The 20369-nt window shown below is 37.4% G+C and overlaps 1 protein-coding gene across 1 annotated transcript; it reads right to left on the reverse strand.

Annotated features, from left to right (window-relative positions):
• Positions 1-1358: 1358 nt before the first annotated feature.
• On the reverse strand, positions 1359-3038 carry LOC149845545 (pentatricopeptide repeat-containing protein At2g20540-like). The gene has a single exon (XM_089988338.1). It carries the CDS (start codon positions 3036-3038, stop codon positions 1359-1361), a length of 1680 nt encoding a protein of 559 aa, XP_089844464.1.
• Positions 3039-20369: the final 17331 nt, after the last annotated feature.

Raw genomic sequence — 20369 nt, forward strand, 5'->3', positions numbered from 1 at the left:
TGGTGTTATATGAGAGAAAAAAATCAAACAAGCGGGTTCCACCCCATTTTCTTGGTAGTTTGCACATACAAACTAGCAAATCTAAACCCTATATATATATATATATATATATATATATATATATATATATATAGAGAGAGAGAGAGAGAGAGAGAGAGAGAGAGAGAGAGATTGGCTTAATCTTATGTGGTAGATGTGATCATCATCGTATATTTGCTAGAAAGCATACTTTGGATTGAATTGTTTCTGTTAAAAAGCTTGATTGTTTTAATCATAAAGTCTTGGTGCAATATAAACCATTGATTTTTAGGTTCATTTGGAAACTTGTCTTAATACAAGATATTCCTGATGCAATAACGCAAAAAGTTTTATATCCTTTTTAGTTTCAAACAAGCAAGCAAATTTTGCACCAGATTACCCCTGCATTAACTTTATTAAGTGTAAGATTATTAGTGTCTGTACCATTTAACATTTTTAGGTATCATAGAATAATTAACTTCTGTATACTTCTAGTTTATGTGACACTGATACTTCATTTTGATTCCCGTTGGGGATCTTCTCGTATATTAGTCATATTGAAAAAATAAAACTGATTGTATCTCTGTATCCACAGCTGCATCCATGTGACAGAGCTTCTGGCAAATGTCAATGAAATTTCAGGCACGTTAGGAGCTTCGAGAAGTTACAACCATATCATATTCATGAATACCAATATGCTTGAAAGACAATTATTTTTGTGTGCATGTGCATATATATATATATATATATATATATATATATATAGAGAGAGAGAGAGAGAGAGAGTAAATATCTATAATAAAGTAACATACATGGTAAAAATTTTCCACTTTTCTTAGTTTCATTTCATTTTGATAAAAAATGATAATTTACAATGAATTCACATTTTACTGCTTGTTACAGATGGAAAAGGGATCTGCAAAATATTTGAGAATAGAATACAACTTTGGCAGATCATCCCAAACAACAATGTCTCTCATTAAAAATTATCTATCATTTCACAGTATTCTATCAAAGTCATGCTTGTGATCAATCATAGGTATTTGGACAGGGGCAACTGAAGCCTCCGAATTGGATGAATCATCTCAAATTTTCCTGGGCCAAAGAGTCAGTAATAAACTCTCCGATGTCAGCTATATGGCTCAAAATTGTATTATCTAGCCTGGTTTTGAGAAACTTTGCCCAAGTTTCAACTACTGGAGATCAACTATCATCCAAACCCATTTCACTTACCTCAAGCATCATTATTTGTACTCTTTAGCAGTCTGAAATTCATCTGTCAATAGCAAATAGATATGCATCTGGGTTCTGAAGCAAGTTATTTTACACGGACTTATGCATCAGATTGATTCTGAAGAATACACAGCTTCTAAGGCCCATAATACAGCATAGATCTGGTCTGACTGTGGGTCTTTTGTATCTCCTGTGTAGAAAGTATGGACGTGATTCTCAACCTCAATCCAACTGAGACCTATCTTCTTCCTCAACCCCTTATCTCTTATCCATGTTCTCAGCTTGCCCATGTCCTTCCATTGACCTATTTCTGCATAAATGTTTGACATCATGACATGATACCCAGCATCCTCAACGTCCTTACATGAAAATATTTGGCGGGCTGCAACCTCTGCAAGCTCGACATTGCGATGTACCCTGCAAGCACTCAGCAAAGCTCCCCAAATATCTTTACTTGGCTCAACGGGCATGTTATTAATAAAGTAATGAGCTTCTTCTAAAAGCCCAGATCGACCAAACATATCAACCATACAAACGTAATGTTCCACATGTGGAATGATTTGATAATCATCAATCATGATATTAAAGCATTTGAGGCCTTCATTCACCATTCCTGCATGGCTACAAGCATAGAGGAGTGAAGTAAAAGTAATTTCATTTGGTCTAACTTTAGACTTCAGCATTTGAATAAATAGTCTCAGAGCTTCCTCACACTTCCCATGGGTTCCATAAGCTGCAAGGATTGCATTCCATAAACCCACGTCTTTCACCTCAGCTTGATCAAACAAGTAATACGCCAAATCCAAACTTCCACATTTTGCATACATGTCAACTAATGTGGAGACAAGAAACTGATCAGTCTTGAACCCCTTTCTAAGTACAAAAGCATGTGATTCCCTACCTAACTTCAACACTGCAGAGTGAGCACACCCAGATAAAATTAAACACATACTCACCTTGTCAGGCATGACATCTACCATTTGCATCCTCCGAAAATGGAATATTGCATCCAGAGTGAGCCCCTGTCTAACAAACCCACCAATCAAAGCATTCCACGTAACAACATTGGCATCTATCCCCGCATCTTCCATCCTCGAAAACAAAGCCAAAGCCTCCCCGCACTTTCCAACCCCCATGTACCCATTAATCATCACAGTCCACATAAACACATCTCTTTGAGGCATTCCATCGAACAATAGACGAGCATCCTCAACATGACCGCATTTCAAGTACAAATCAACAAGAGCAGTGACCACAAAGCAATCAGATCCAAACCCGCGTGATATGGCATGGCCATGGATGATTTCCCCTCGTTGGCGTTCTTTCAAATCCACACATGCTGTCAGTATCAAACTCAGAGAATGCGGGTCAGGGAGGGTTTCTTCCGAAATCATTCTTGCCCACAACCTGAAACAATCTGCATACATTTTCCGATCCATGTAACCTTTCAGCATATAATTGTAACAGTAAAGACTTCGTTTCTGCAATTGTTCAAACAGTTTGCCTGCATCATGATTCTCGCCGAACGCAAAGTAACCATCGATGAGCCGGCATGTGAGAACGGACTTGGACATGAAACTGCACGTAATCATCCGACCATGGATGCGCTTGACCTCCGAAGAGGATCCAATGTCGGTAAAAGCCAGCAAAAGACGATCGTAGAGACCGAGCTCTATCGAATCGTTGCTCCACAAGCGGTGCAAGGGAAGGCCTCTGAAGGGTGGGTTCTGGCTCTTCTGATGGGTGCTGCCCACCAACCATCTGCAGGAATGGATTGGGCAACGCATTGAAGCGATTCCCTCTGGTCGGTGTAGTTCAACGGCATTTGGGTGGCTTCAGAATTTTGAAAAGTCGTTGGCGGCAAACCATTATCTGTATATACCGTTCATATGGAGATGAACGACATACAGAAACTCATAGATGGGATGCCCTTTTTACTGCCGTTCATCTTGTTACGTGGACGGCAGCAGGGTGATGTGGCTTGAACAGCTGGGAAAGAACCTTTCAAATAACCAAAAAGGAAACCATCCTTTGACATAAAAAGGATCCTATAGCCAGGACAGCTTGGATCAGTCCTCACCCTAGCAACGGTGATGATGATGGTAGTGATGACAATGGTGGTGGTGATAATGATAGAGGTGATTGAGAGATAAATGGTGGTGGTGAATCTGGTGATGATGGTAGTAAGGGTGATGAGGTGAAATTGAAGAAAATAAGCAGTTGGTCTCTCCTACTTTTGAAAAACGGTAAGAGGTAAAATTTATAAAATGACATTAAAAAAATAAAGTAAAAGGGTAAAATTTATAAAATATCATTAAAAAATTAAAGTAAATACCAATTAGGTGGGTATCCCATGTAGTAAGCGGGGTCATGTGTCAAGCTGAAGGTCCAGGATCGAACCCTACTGTCACATGGGGAAGCTGTTGCTTTTTCACAGTTAGGTCCAGTAAGGTTGGGTGGTTGTGCCATCAACCAGGAGCTTTACCTTGTAGGGAGGTGGGCCTGTTAGTGACCCTGATGTAGAGCATCTAGAGGTTTAGAGTTCAAACGCGGAGTTAGATCTCAATTCAACTCTTCAGATCCGATCCGGGCATCACTACCCGAGGCGATCCACTCACTTGCAAGACGTCTCTTGTCTTAGTGGATCCACAATTTAGTCGAAACTCGCCTTGATCCTTCGCTTGATTCCATTACGCTTTTCATGGAATCGTATTTTGAACATTTTGTCGGCAACATCTATTTTATGTAATTTTATTTTTATTTTTATTTTTATTTTTATTTTTATTTTTATTTTTTAGGTATCGGATTCTACGTATCCGGATAGTTCTAGTGTCGTGTAGGATTGTTTTACAGCACTAGAAGGTGTATGGGGTACTCATGGTAGTTTTCTTTTTTTTCAATTTAGAAACCCAATATCGCGAAGGGTTTTTGGAGCAAAAACATCATTTGGATCTTGAATCTTATCCAAGATTCAATTCAACCCCAAGCCATAGTTGGCACCACTTTGGGTTGAACATCAACAACCCTTCTTTGAATCTAGTTTGCCCATAAAAAAACAAAAGAGTTGTTGGAGGGTAATGATGCACTTTTTGTAAGACCCGTGAATTTTCTGAGAAAATTATCCAATAGAAGATAAAATTTCATAGTTGTCATTATCTATGTATTTATACATAAATATGTATATGCATATGTATGTGTGTATGTGCATTCATACATATATATATATATATATATATATATATATATATATATATATATATATATATATGTGTGTGTGTGTGTGTGTGTGTGTGTGTGTGTGTGTGTGTGTATCGGAAACCCTAATGTGGATAAGTGTTTATATACATATTGAAATAAATGCATATTTTGATGCATCGGTCATCAAAACTCTAAGTTTTATCCAAATTGCATGAAATCAATCGGATCTCAAATCGAGAAATTTAAACGATGTTAAAACCTCATCATTTTATGTAAATTAATAAGGAATGTAAATTTTAAAGAGGTATGGGTCATACCGAAGATGGTTTTTCACGAAAAATAATAATTTAAAACATATTTTAATATTCGGGTTATATTTGAATTTTTGTCGGGTTTGAGACCAACTAGGGGGGGTTGACCTAGCCCATGGTCGACCATATGTGGACATGGATAACCTTGGAGACTAGCTGGTCAAGTTGACCAAGCTAGGAGATGACTATTTTGTAATTTAAGGAAAGACTTTTCTCAGAAATGATTCTGATTGGTTCCAACTATGAGACACTTCTTGAAAAATTTTAAAGGCAAGAGGGTATAATGGACCTTAATTAATCGCATTCTTGAAAGACTTTTTAGAGAATTCAAATAAAATAAACCTATTGGTACTGGAAAAGTAGAACTAAAGTATTACAAGTATGCCATCACTTAGAAGGGTGTGACATACATCCTAGCCATTCATTTCTAACTTTTAATCTCAGCCATCCACTTAAAACCCTAGCATATTTAACCTTTGAGAAGAAAGAAAAAGTCATTCTCTCCTCTTCTTTCTCTTTCCCTCTCTCTCTCTCCCAAAATTGCAGGGCTTCCACCATAGCCAACCTTCTTTCTCTTCACCTTGCTAGTGTGTAGGGTTGGGTACCACGTGGGACTCCATCCTACACACCCAAGCAAGAGGAGATCCCATCCATCATTCCGTAAGCCATTGAAGGTGAGATTTCTTTCATTGTCCATTTGTATCTTCTTTCTTCATGAAACTGGATTTTTCAAATGCATGTGTGTGAGTTGCATGTCTATTAGATTTGTGTGTTGTTTCTTATATTCAGTTTATAGCACTTGTATGAGATGTGTCACGTGAACACACACACTTATATTTAAAAAAAAAATATGTATTTTGTAAAAACGAGTTTCCCGAATCTAGAGTTGTCAAAGACACCTTCAAAGATTCAATTGTATCTCCCTAGATACTAATCGGATTTTAGTTTTCTTGGACATTCTGGAAAGCTCAGATCTAGTCCTATAACTTTGTAGTTGATGACTTTTTCAGATTCAGAATGAAAAGTTCTCTAAAATCTCCATCAAAAATGTGGTTTTTGCATGCATTGATGCTTTCCAGAAGAGTTGTCAGAGACACCTCAGATAAATTGACTGTATCACTCTGGATATATATCCGATTTTGGTGTTCTTGGACATTTTGAAAAGCTCAGACACAAACCTTCAACTTTATAGTTGAAGGTTTGGTCTGATTTGGTATACATCATCCTAGAAAATCTCTATCAAATATATTATTTTTGCATGCATTGATTCTTTCCCGAATCTAGAGTTGTCAGAGACACATCTAATAAATCGACTGTATCGCTCTGAATACATGTCTGATTTTTGTGTTTTTAGACCTTTTGGAAAGCTCAGACGCAGATCTCCAACTTTGTAGTTGAAGATTTGGTCTGATTCGGTCTGCATCATCCTATAAAAGCTCTGTAAAATATGTTATTTTTGCATGCATTGATACTTTCCCAAATCTAGAGTTGTCAGAGACACCTCTAATAAATCAACTGTATCACTCTAGATAAATGTTCAATTTTGGTGTTCTTGGACATTATGAAAAGCTCAGACATAGATCTCTAACTTTGTAGTTAAAGGCTTGGTCTGATTTGGTCTGCATCATCCTATAAAAGCTCTGTTAAATATGTTATTTTTTTACATGCATTGATACTTTCCTAAATCCAGAGGTGTCACAGATACCTCTGATAAACTGAATGTATTTCTTTGGATACAGGTTGTATTTCGGTGTTCTTGGGCATTTTAGAAAGCCAAGACACAATCCGCCAACTTTGTAGTTGAGGACATTTCTTGATTCAGTCTACAAGGTCCCTCAAAATATAGAACATTCAGATTTTTGTTAATCCTTGTTCAGTCCAGAATGTTGTAGATAGTGTTCTGTATTTTTGAAGTTTCTCCTGACTCCCTCCATGAAAATTTAATTGGTTTCATTTTGTGGAAAGCTAAGAAATAACTCTACAACTTTTGAGTTTAGAGTTAGGGCTGAATCTTTGTCTAAATATCTCAAAAATATCAATCTTTCTGCTGATTATAGGAAGTCATGATTTTCTTTTAACTGGTTTTAAATCTCTCTCCTTTTGGGGTCGAGTTGGGTGCGGCCCAACTGAGACACCAAGTCACTGAACTCAAACGGCCTGATTAAGCTTGTTTACCATCTAATATGGTCAAAATTGATATTAGCTAACATGCGATATTATGCTCGTATTATTTTGATTTATGTACGCTTACACACTACATGAGAACAATGTGACATAAATGCTATAACACGAATAAGTACTTCCACTTGCACATCATGTCACCAAACTTAGAGTAATTGCATGAATCGTATTGATAATTCAAGTATCCTAGTATTTAATGAATATTTGATTGTGTTTCGTGTATGTTTGCATTGATCACACGATTCACCTTTGGGCACTTGATCTGTCCCGTAAGTATAAAGGGGACTCGATGCACCTTGTAAGGGTGCATTTATCTGTGAGATTTTATGAAATACTAAAAACTCCATGGAGAGTTAGTGTGGGCAATGGACCCACCTTGTGAGTTGAGCTCACTTATGTCAGAAATATGTAGTTACCCGTACTTTCTTTCTTATGAAAATCTCATGCGATATAATTCTAGAGATGTCTTCTTTTGGTTAGATAATTAATGAAATATTCATTGTTGAATGCTAATGTCAATTATGTTAGTTGATTGATCATGATCGTACTGCTTATCTTTGATCATAATGCTAGAGCTGTATCTTTCTTGCTCACTTGCTAGATAATTGATGTTACTGCCTAAGTATGTTAGTGGTTGACATTGTTGTTTATTTCTTGGCATTATTCTCTACTTATTGCAGTTACACTTATTTAATCACTTCAATTATGTTAATTGTCTCACCACGATGCACATATATGTTCACTTGTATATATGCATTGATTGCAATATTTTACCTGTTCTGTCATGATAAATTTATTTGTGCTATTGCTCTGGTTAATTATGTTATTAGATGCATATCATGTTATGAATGTTATGATTTGCATAAATGGATTATTGTGGTTGATTTCTCACCAGCTCGTAAGAGTACTGACCCCGTTTTATGGGGATACATGTGTTTTACTTCTCGTGGTGCGATGGAGCTTGATGTGCAGCAGAGGACTGAACACACACTTCTAGAACGTCAAAGATCTTGGCAGTTGGTTTTTGTAAAAAGAGAAATGTTGTATCATCTTGTAAAATGTGGTTAATAAAATGTTTCATCTTGTTGTTTTCTGTAACCCGCTCAGAATTTTCACTTGTTTTCCCTTCGTAGTTTTTCGCTTTGCGCAATGTATTTCAAAAAAAAAAATTACCCTGAAAATCTAAAGGATTTCCCAAGGTGGGATTCTGGGGCGTTACACTTTTTCAAAAAAAAGCTTATGCATTGGGCAAGTAGGTGGCACCTTGGAGAACCCCCCTCCCTTTTGGAGTGATTGGAGTTGGGGGTGGCATCATTATTCCACCCTTCAACAGGGCTTAAGAGCCTCATGGTGGTCGACCATGGGTCTGGAGGTTGTTTTGTTTGAGAAAAAAAGAAGAAGCTACAAGTTTTTTGGGGGGGAGAGAAAAAAATTTGAGTTTTGTTGAATCCCCTTGTTTGTGTGAAGTTCCACTAGTGGCTGGTTGTGGCTGCACTAGCTTGAGGGTGCTGGAGGTTGAAAGGTTGGCAACGGACTGTTGCGCAAGGGCATGAGATGGTAGTTGTTGTCCAACAACACTCCCTCTTGATCTATCCGAATATTGTGTTTGGTTTTCCTCACTACTCATTTTTGTTGTTGATTGCTAAGAACATTGTTTATCGATTGCAAACTGCAAAACAAATTGATTATTGTCAATGTTTTTCTAGCCATATCTTGATTTTGAGCATAGTGTTTTATCCATTTCGTTTTCTGTCAAAAAATCGGAATCCTGATTCCAGAGTTGTCAAAGACAACTCTCAAAAATTAACTGCATCTGCTAAGATATTGGTCTGATTCTGGTGTTCTTAGGCTTTCTGGAAAGCCAAGACACGGACCTTCAACATTGTTGTTGAGGTCGCGGCTTGAATCAGCCAGCAGAGTCACAAAAATTCCCTGTGAATCCATCAATCGGACGGAGTCTGACAGCTCCTGTCCTGTCCAGAACACTGTGAATAGTGTTTCATATTTTATGGTTTTCTCACGATTTCCTTCATAAAAATTTGATTTGTTTGATTTTATGGAAATCTAATACATAACTCTAAAACTTTCATCTTCATCATCGTGGCTGAATCTTTGCCTAAGGGTCTCAAAATTATCCATCTTTCTGCTGTTGTCAAAAAGTTGGGAATTTAAAGCATTTGTTAATATCTTGATTTAGATTTTTGAGTTTCTCGATTTTTTTATATTTTCTGCATGACTTGCGAATCTGAGACTTGAATTAATTAGCTGAAATCCTGTTAAACTGAGTTAATATTCTGAGTTTCATCTAATTTGTACATTTGCAAGTCTGAAATTCATGTCGATGTGAATGCATGTTACAAACCCTAGATTACAATTTATAGCAAGTATCACATAATATTTCAAAAGTTCAAAAATCTGTAGAGGATTGTAGAAAACTCATAAAATTGTGTATCATATCTCGTTGGAAAAGTCTAGATCAGACCTATGATATCTCTGTTGTGGGTTTTGCAAATTCTACCATCTAAGAGGTCGAAAACCCCTTTGAACAGTCTGTCTGCGGAGCCCAGAAGTCTGTCATAGACTTGTCTGTCAACCCCAGTTCTTAGTTCGTGGAACAAACACCTTTGATTCAAATCTAGTGATTTTGGATTCGTTGGAAAGGCGTGCAAGTCGTGCACAAGTTTCCTTTGGACTGCTTCTGTCAAAACAGAGTGCACAGGTCTCAAAAACTATTTTCTAGAGTCCTATTCAGACTCACTCCCGTGAAACACTTCCATGCGTATTGAAATCTATTTGGACCTTTGATCATGGATCAGTGCTTATCGAGTCCACATCATTTGGTATCATAGGGAGGGTTGCCGTATTTCTCAATCCGACATGATTTCTAATATGGTGAGAAGTCAAAAAAAATTTAGGTACCATTCACCATGGCGGGTCGAATGGGAGGTCGAGGTCAGAATGACCTTAATAGGAGAAGAGATGATTGTGACCAGCGTTATGAGGTTCATGATCTGCAAAGATAACTCGCTCAGGCTAGGCACCAAGTCGAGGACTTAACTCATCAACTGGACGAAAGTGCGAGAACTCAAGAACGACGAGTTGAGAGAAGTCCACGCGGTTCCTGAGGAACATATGAGACTCGACCTTTTGATTCTGACGATGACTTTGAGTCAATTAATCACAGTCCAAAAATGAGAGATAACTTCCAACCGAGGAGATCACATTAGGATTTCGGTCTCCATTTTGAAATCCCAGAATTCAAGAGAATTGGAACTCCTAAAGATTTCTTAGATTGGATTAGCGAAGTTCATGAAATCCCAGAGTTCAAAGAAGTTCAAGAAGATCATCGTGTGGGATTGATATCCCTCAAGTTGAAGGGTCGAGTTGCAGCCTGGTGGTGTCAGCTCAAACAAACGTGCTGACATCAAGGTCGTGCTCCGATTGAGCATTGAGAGCACATGAAGCAGAAGCTTCGTGCTCAGTTCCTACCTCTGAACTATCATCATAAATTATATAAAAAATATCAGAGTCTGAATCAAGAAACCAAATCGGTGGACCAATACATTGAAGAATTCCATGATCTTGTTGCACAAAATGATATTCGTGAAAGTGAAGAACAACTTGTATCAAAGTATATTAGAGGATTAAACCTCCTGTTACAAGATATGCTGAATTTTATAGAGTGTTGGACTGTGTTTGAGGCACATCAAAAGGCACGTCAGTGGGAAAGGTCTACTCAGCGAAAGACCTTGGCGAAGTCGAGTCAGACTACTAGACCCCAAGTGCGGGCCCCTGTAGTCCCAAGTGAAAATGTTGACCCACCCTACCAACACCCCAATGCGACTAACCCATCTAGGGTTACAAGTCAGAATGCTTTGGTAGGAACCCAAGCTCGAACTTGTAGTTATAATACCCCCATCAAGTGTTACACTTGTAGGAAGCCAGGTCACAAGTCTACTAAGTAGTGTGGCAAGGCCTTATTCATTGAAGGATCGCATGTTGATAATGATTCTAGATTGGATCTCAAATCCAATCCTGTTCATGATCAAGATATTAAAGATTTTGAGGAAGAACCGGAAGAGGAGTACGTGGAGGAGGTGTTGATGCCTGATAGAGGTGAAGCACTCATTTCTTGGAGGATCCGTTTAGCCCCGCTTCAAGAAGCGAATGACCGTTGACTTCAAACTTACATATTTGAGTATGCTTGTACCATCAATGAAAAAGTATGTTGATTCATCATTGACTCTAGTTGCTGTGAAAATGTGATATTGATCAAAGTCATGACCAAATTAAGCTTGAGTTGCCAGACTCACCCTCATCCATATCAGATGTCATGGCTCCAAAAGAGCACTGATGTCTGTGTCGACCGACAGTGCTTGGTCAAATTTTCTATTGAAAACATTTATTTTGATCAAGTCTGGTGCGATGTGCTCCCTATGGATGCAAGTCATATCATTCTCGGAATGTCGTGGCAGTATGATCGATCTGTTATCCATAATGACCGATCTAACTCATACTCGTTTACGTTCGAAGAACGAAAGATTCATTTGAAGTCGTTCAAAGACTTACCACCTTTGTCTTCTTTATCTTCATCTGCATCATCATCTTGTACTCCATCTACCACCCAAATCTCCCAGCCCACTTCCTCCAAGCCTACTGCATCGAAGGTTAAGCTTTCAAGTGCTTTTGTTGGCAGACATGAGCTCCAAGAGGCTCTCAATCAATCAAGCATGTGTTACTTCTCTGTTGATTCTGGTTCATCACCTAGTGAGCCTAGTCGTGTCATTGTAGATTCTAGAGTCAAACCCTTGTTAGAAGAATTTTGTGAAGTCTTTTTCGATGAATTACCTAATGGATTACCCCCTTTGCGGGAAGTCCAACATCATATAGACTTTCATCCAAGGTCAGTGTTTCCACATGCCCCACATTATCGCATGAGTCCTACGGAGTATAAAGAACTTCATAGACAAGTTGAGGAATTATTGACTAAGGGTCACATTCGTGAGAGTCATAGTTTTTTTGTGGTTCCTGCTCTTCTTGTGCCAAAGAAGAATGGGACATGACGAATGTGCATTGATAGCTGAGCCATGAACAAAATAACCATCAAGTATAGGTTTTTCATCCCAAAATTAGATGATTTGTTTGACCAACTGATTGGTTCAAAAAATCTCTCCAAGTTAGATCTGCGTAGTGGATATCATCAAATACGAGTTAGACCTGGAGATGAATACAAAACCACATTCAAAACTTGTGATGGTCTCTATGAATGACTCATGATGCCATTTGGATTATTCAATGCTCCATCTACCTTCATGAGAATCATGAATCAAATTTTTTAACCTTATATTGATAATTTTTTGGTCGTCTATTTTGATGATATTCTCATTTACAGTCAAACTGAGCCCGAACATATGAAATACTTACGTTTAGTATTCGACATCCTTAAATGGGAGCAATTTTATGCATCTATAGATAAGTGTGTCTTTTGGGCCACTGAAGTTTTGTTTCTCGATTATGTGGTGTCGACTTCAGGTATATTTGTTGACCCTTCAAAGGTCGAGTCGAATCGAGATTGGCCTGTGCCAACTTCTATCACTGTCGTTCGCAGTTTCAATGGATTAACTTCCTTCCATAAGAGGTTTATTCTGCATTTCAGCAGCATAGCTGCTCCATTGACTGATTGTATCAAAGAAAAGACATTTCAATAGAGTTTGGAAGCTCAACAATCTTTTAAGCGTTTAAAATCATATCTCTGTTCGACGTCTGTGTTGGTCTTACCCAATTTTGAATTTGCTTTTGAATTATCATGTGACGCGTCTGGAGTAGGTATAGGTGTTGTTTTGAGTCAAGAAGGTAAGCATGTTGCTTACTTTAGTGAAAAGCTGAATGAAGCTAAATTAAAATATAGCACCTACGATAAAGAATTTTACGCGATCGTTGGAGCATTAATGCACTGGAGGCCTTACTTGATTCATCGAGAATTTATTCTTCATACTGACCATGAAGCTCTCAAATACATCACTGGACAACATAAATTGAATGCCCGTAGAGCCAAATGGGTCGAATACCTGCAAGAGTTTACTTTTGTTCTAAAGCATAAGGCAGAAAAGGATAATGTCGTGGTGGATGCCTTAAGCAAAAAAACTATTCTTCTGTCTACCATGAAATTATCCGTTTATGGTTTTAAAAAGTTTGCTTCATTATATGAGTTAGATAGTTATTTTTCAAAAATTATTAATAAAGTGAATAATCATTCTCATGACAATTTCTCTCTAGTCTATGGGTTTTTATTTAAAGGCAATTTGCTTTGTATCCTAGACTGCTCCCTAAGACAACGTTTAATTTCTGAGATAGATAATGAGGGACAGTTTGGTCATGATAAAACTATGCAGTTGGTTTCTTCAATCTACTTTTGGCCCCACATTCGAAAGAATGTGAATAAATTTGTAGAAAAATGTCATGTGTGTCATATCGCTAAAGTAAACGTCACTAATGCAGGGTTATATTTGCCTTTACATATTCTTGAGAAACCTTGGCAAGATATAACCATGGATTTTGCTTTAGGGTTGCCTAAGACCACTCATAGTCTTGATTCTATTTTTGTGGTCATCGATCGATATACAAAAATAGCTTGATTTATTCCGTGTCAAAAAACCATGAATGCATCTCACATTGCAGATTTATTTTTCAAAAAAAATTATAAATTACATGGCATTTTGAAAACTATCACTTCTGATAGAGATGTTAAATTTGTAAGACATTTTTGGCGACAATTATGGAAAAAGTTAGGAACCAACCTCCAATTTAGCATTGTGCATCATCCTCAGACAGACAGTCAAACAAAAGTTGTTAACCAGTCTTTAGGAAACCTATTGCGAGCTTTAATTAATAATAAACCAAAATCATGGCCTCTAATACTTGCACAAGCTGAATTTGCTTTCAATAAGTCTGTGAATCGTTCTACTGGATTTAGTCATTTTATTGTTCTTTATGGTTTTAATCTATGTTCTCTTATTGATTTAGCTCTTATTCCTGTTGTTGGTCCTGTTTTAAATTATGTTCAAGATCGGGTTTCTTTGATGCAAGATATTCATGAACAGGTATATCTGAAGCTTCAAGACATCATAAGTAAGTATAAATCAAGTTATGACAAGAAGCATCAACATGTATTGTTTGAAACTGTAGATCTGGTATGGGTAACTCTTACTAAAAATTGTTTGCCTCTTGAATTACATGGTAAGTTGATGCCTAAGCGCATTGGTCCTTGTATAGTTACTGATGTCATTAATTTTAATGCTTACAGGGTTCAGTTGCCACCTCAATTCAAGACTTCGAGCGTGTTCAACGTCAAACACTTGAAGCGGTACCATGATGATGATGAGGGCGAAGAGCTGACTTCAAGGATGAAGCATTTTCAACCTAGGGGGGATGATGCAGAGCATCCAGAGGTTCAGAGTTCAGACGCGGAGTTGGATCCCAATCCAACTCTCCAGACCCGATCTGGGCATCACTACCCGAGGTGATCCACCCACTTGCAAGACGTCCCTTGTCTTAGTGGATCCACAATTTAGTCGATGCTCGACTTGATCCTTCGCTTGATTCCATTACGCTCTTCATGGAATTGTATTTAGAATATTTTGTCGTCAACCTTTATTTTATGTAATTTTATTTTTTAAGTGTCGGATTCTACGGATCCGGCTAGTTCTAGTGCACTGTATGATTGTTTTGCGATACTAGAGGGTGTATGGGGTACTCAGGGTAGTTTTCTTTTTTACAATTTAGAAACTCAATATCGTGAAGGCTTTTCAGAGCAAAAACATTATTTGGATCTTGGATCTTATCCAAGATTCAATTCAACCCCAAGCCATAGTTGGTGCCACTTTGGGTTGGACATCTATAACCCTTCTCTGAATCTAGTTTGACCATAGAAGGTCAAAAGGGTTGTTGAAAGATAATGATACACTTTTTCAAAAAAGAGCCCATGCATTGGGCAAGTGGGCGGCACCTTGAAGAAGCTCCCCCCCCCCCTTTTTTTGGAGTGATTGGAGATGGAGGTGGAATCATCATTCCACCCTCTAACAGGGATTAAGAGCCTCTTGGTGGTTGACCATGGGGCTGGAGGTTGTTTTGTTTGAGAAAAAAAAAAGATGCAAGTTTTTGTTTTTTGAGAGAGAAAAAAAATGAGTTTAGTTGAATCCCCTTGTTCGTGTGAAGTTCGACTAGTGACTGGTTGTGGCTGCACTAGCTTGAGGGTGCTGGAGGCTCGAAGGTCGGCAACATACTGTTGCACAAGGGCATGAGACAGTGGTTGGTGTCTAGCAACACTCTCTCTTGATCTATCCGAATATTGTGTTTGGTTTTCCTCACTACTCGTTTTTGTTATTTATTGCTAAGATCATTGATTATCGATTGCAAACTACAAAACAAATTGATTGTTGTCAATGTACTGAGTGTTTATATCCCTTTTATGATATTAAATGTGATTTTCAGTCATATCTTGATTCTGAGCATAGTGTTTTATCTATTTCGTTTTCTGTCAAAAAAACAAATTTTCAATTCCAGAGTTGTCAAAGATAACTCCAAAGAATTGCCTGTATCTGCTAAGATACTGGTCTGATTCTGGTATTCTTAGGCTTCATGAAAATCCAAGACACAGACCTTCAACATTTTTGTTGAGGAAGTCATGGCCTGAATCGGCCGGCGGAGTTCTGAAAATTCTCTGTCAAGCCGTCTGTCAGACGGAGTCTGTCAGCTCTTATCCTGTCCAGAACACTGTGAACAATGTTATGTATTTAGGGGATTTCTCAAGATTCCCTTCATGAAAATTTGATTTGTTTGATTCTGTGGAAATCTAAGACATAACTCTGAAACTTTCATGTTCATCATTGTGGCTGAATCTTTGCCTAAGGGTCTCAAAATTATCCATCTTTCCGCTATTGTTGAAAAGTTGGGAATTTAAAGCATTTGTTAATATCCTGATTTAGATTTTTGAGTTTCTCGATTTTCTGATATTTTCTGCATGACTTGTGAATCTGAGACTTGAATTAATTAGCTGAAATCCTGTTGAACCAAGTTACTATTCTGAGTTTCATCTGATTCGTATGTTTGCAAGTCTGAAATTCATGTTGATGTGAATACATGTTACGAACCCTAGATTATAATTTATAGCAAGTATCACATAATGTTTTACAAGCTCAAAAATCTGTAGAAGTTCATAAAAAACTCATAAAATTGTGTATCATATCTCGTTGGAAAGGTCTGAATTGGACTATCTCTGTTGTGGGTTTTTGCAAACTCTATCATCTAAGAGGTCGAAAACCCCTTTGAACAGACTGCCCGCGGAGCCCGAAAGTCTATCATAGACTTGTCTGTCAGCCCCAGTCCTAAGTTCATGAAATGAACACCTCTGATATGAATCCAATGATTTCAGATTCGTTGAAAAGGCGTGTGAGTCATATACAAGTTTCCTTTGAACCGCCTCTGTCGAAACAGAGTGCATGAGTCTCAAAAACTCTATTTCCCAGAGTCCTATTCGGACTCACTCTCGTGAAACACTTCTGCGCGTATTGAGATCTATTTGGATCGTGGATCAATGCTTGCCGAGTTCACATCAGACCCAGTTCTCGGTGGGGGTTCTTTCCTAAAAAAAAAGGTAAATTATACGAACACTAAAAAGTGCTGCTTAAAATAAACATAAATGACAAAGAAGCAGTTTATAAAGTGGAGTCACTAGAATATGAGAAAGTCTATCATAGACTTGTCTGTCAGCCCCAGTCCTGAGTCCATGGAATGAACACCTCTGATCCGAATCTGATTTCAGATTCGTTGGAAAGGCGTGCGAGTCGTGTACAAGTTTCCTTTGAATAGTCTATGTCGAAACAGAGTGCATGGGTCTCAAAAACTCTATTTCCCAGAGTCCTATCAGAACTCACTCTCGTGAAACACTTCTGCGCGTATTGAGATCTATTTGGATTGATGCTTACCGATTTCACATCAAACCTAGTTCTCGGTGGGGGTTCTTTTCTAAAAAAAAAAGGTAAATTATACAAACACTAAAAAGTGCTGCTTAAAATAAACATAAATGACAAAGAAGCAGTTTATAAAGTGGAGTCACTAGAATATGAGAACTTGAAATATTGGCATTTCGAACACTTTTTTTTTTTGCAAATCTGACGATGTGAATGTGCTTGACATGGTGAATTTGCTAAGAATCAACTATTAGATCCTGTATTTTAGAATGAAAAAATGTTATTTTTGAATGCTTGAATATTTATGAAGATTATGAGCCATTGATTTTGAATTTATACATCAAAATAGGATGTTCCAAGATCATGTTCTTATAAAACTAATCATGTGGATCACATCGGTAAGGTTAGATTCAAGAGAAAATAACAAAAAAATCATGAAAATCGCTATTCACACATTAGTTCTCATATTTCCCGTTCTCATATTCTAGTGTTCCACACATGAGAGAAACCTCAAGCCTCGACTTATATAATTAAAGTAGTACACATACTTGGGTCAAACCGAGTTGAGTTGAATATAAAACGTAAATCCGACGCCAACCTCCGGCCTCGGCTCGAATAATATTCGGGCTGGCAATTTTTATGCCCATACCCAAGAATTTCGGTTTAGGCTGGATCAGGTATGTGGGATACAAACCCGACCCATTGACAGCCCTCCAGTAGATGGGTCCTACCCTGATTTTTCCAATATTGTTCATGGGTGCGTCCGAATGGTGTAATATGAACGTCTTAAAGAGAGCCGTTCAAACTATAGGTTTTGTTTCTTTTCTGTTGCCTTTGTTATTTAAGATCCCTGGATCTGAATTCAAAATGGATCAAAATCTAGTGCTTGATGAGAGAGAGAGAGAGAGAGCTTCTAAATATCAAATCCTCGGATTTAAGACCCCATGTTTTGCCAAAAACATGAATTTGACATGGGCTCCATGCTATATTCAATGCACGTCATTTTTAAGATTGAATTTGGATCGGCTAGGTTAGTATAGAGTTTGGATCAGGCATGTGAACTAAACCAAGGACAACTTCTAGGGAAAATATAGATCCAATTTTGAACTGAAATTGGATCAATATGCAAACCCAAATTTAGATTTAAAACTGATCCAGAATCGGGATAAATACCAACCGCTATATGCAAAAAAGCTGTTTAATCAAGGTCTATGTAAATATGCCCTATTAGGACTAGGTTTGGATCTTATGAGCCCAACTAAACTGACCTTCTTGAATTCATATCTGACCCACATACATCAGGTTCACTATAAAAGATATCAGACCCGGTTAGATGCAATCCATTGATATTCCTATATGTAAGACTGTAGGGCGTTTGGTTTTCAGGCTGACAACAATTTGAGGTTCATCGATCCTAATACATGTCCATCAAACAGGTTGTTATGGATATGAATTGGTTAGAGATTGGTAAACCGTAGCCAAACCCATATCCATAGATTTACATTCTCTGAGAATCACCAAGCTTCGGCTTACGCAGGAGGGGTTTTGAACCTAGACTGCCAGTCAAACTGTCTAGGCCCCCATCCCACTGCCCCAAACCTAACACCACTACTGTCTGGTGCCTGGAATTATATGCAAATACTGCATATAACAATGTGAGTTGGTTGTGGTTGCATCTGGACTAGAGTTTGGGTTAGCTATTATTTCTGTGAACCAATTTTAAGCCTAATTTGGCTTGCCCTTTATTTTTATTTTCCCAAACATTGGGTCCTAATTAATATATCCACCAAAGTCTTCACATTTTTTAAAAATTCTTCAAACTTTTGCTACCTTCAATCAAATTACCCCACTTCTCCAACCCTTTTGGTTCAACTTTGAGTTATAGAATCAGAATTACAATGTAAATGTATCATCGCCAACACTTCCTCATGCTGATTTTTTTATTATTTATTTTTACCTTTAAAGCATACCAAATATTACTACTCTCAATAGTTGAAAATTATTAGAGCAAAGCAATGTTTTTAATTGTCATAAGTTTTATTGCTTAAGATGAAAAGGTTCAAGAAATGGATGCGACTCAAAAAGCAATGTTGTAAGAATCATCTGGGGCCCATGAATCGTTTTCCAAACGATTCAGGTGAATTCGGGCGATACTGATTCAGAGTTGAATCGATCTGAATCGGTGAATTTTAATCAAGTGTTATAAAAATATTAAAATAATATTAAAACATTAAAATTATTAAAAACTATTTTTTGATTATGTAAGAGAAAAATAGTTGTTTCTATGTGTAAATTAAGTCTAACGGGAGTACAACACACAATGTGATGTAATGGTGAGGCCAGAGATCTAATATCACTTTCTCATAACCATATATAGTGACAAACGTTTTAAACGGTAATTTTTCATTTTTCAAAAACTTGCGAGAAATTGAAATTTTTTCATGAATCTCGCATTTTTTGGCAAAATCTCGGCAATAAAAAAATAAATTAAAAAATATAAAAAAAATTTTATAAGAAAATATTAATAAAAATTATTTAAAAATAAAAATACATATTTTTTTTGTGATAAATAGCCGTTTAAGACAGTAAATATCACGTTTAAATTGTGGTATTTATGTTTTTTCATAAAATCTCGCAAGATTTTGAAAATCTTGCAAGAAATAGCCGTTTTAAACTTTCAGGCAATTTCTCACGATATTATCGTGAGATTTTCATAAATCTTGCGATATTTGTCACTATATATGCTCATAACCTTTTTATGAAATCACATGGGTGTCACCCCCTTGCGCAAGCCTAAGCTTGGCGACTCCCTAGGGTCGAGGGGTAAGCGTGAGAGTTTTACGCTGATATGGACAAATATCGTAGTATGGCAGGCTGAGCCAGCACGGCTAGGGTGGTTTCTCAAATTAAACTCAAAAAAAGTCTAATGAGAGTGAACATTGCAAGTTAGTGCAGGTTTTGGGACATTGCAAGTTAGAACTCCAAATGGTATGGTTGTATAACTGGTAGAGGTCGGGCTAACCTCATCTTTCTCTGTAAAAAAAAATTGTCTAATCGGTAGGGGTGGGCATCTTGGCACGCTAATGGACTGGGCCGGCCCGGCCCGGTTCTTAACGGGCTCGGATTTGAAGAGAAGCCCATTGTTCCAACGGGCCAATATGAAGTGGGTCAGGTCCATCCTCCCCCGGCCCAAACCCATTTATTTCTCTTTATTTTTCATGATACAACACGAAAAGGTAATTCTTAATTAGTGCAACTAATTAGGTAAATAGTAATAATTAACAAATAGTAAGTTTTCATGCAATTAATTAGATAAATAGTAATAGTTATCTAAGTTACTATATAATAGTTATTTTTAAAATATATATATATATATATATATATATATTATAAAAAAAATGTAATAAATAACTCAGGGCCTCGACCCGCATATGTAATGGGCTGGGTTTAGGCCTAGTAT

Source organism: Nuphar pumila, chromosome 2 (genome assembly GCF_984573655.1).
Source record: "Nuphar pumila chromosome 2, dmNupPumi1.hap1.1, whole genome shotgun sequence".
In the NCBI taxonomy this organism is placed as follows: Eukaryota; Viridiplantae; Streptophyta; class Magnoliopsida; order Nymphaeales; family Nymphaeaceae; genus Nuphar; species Nuphar pumila.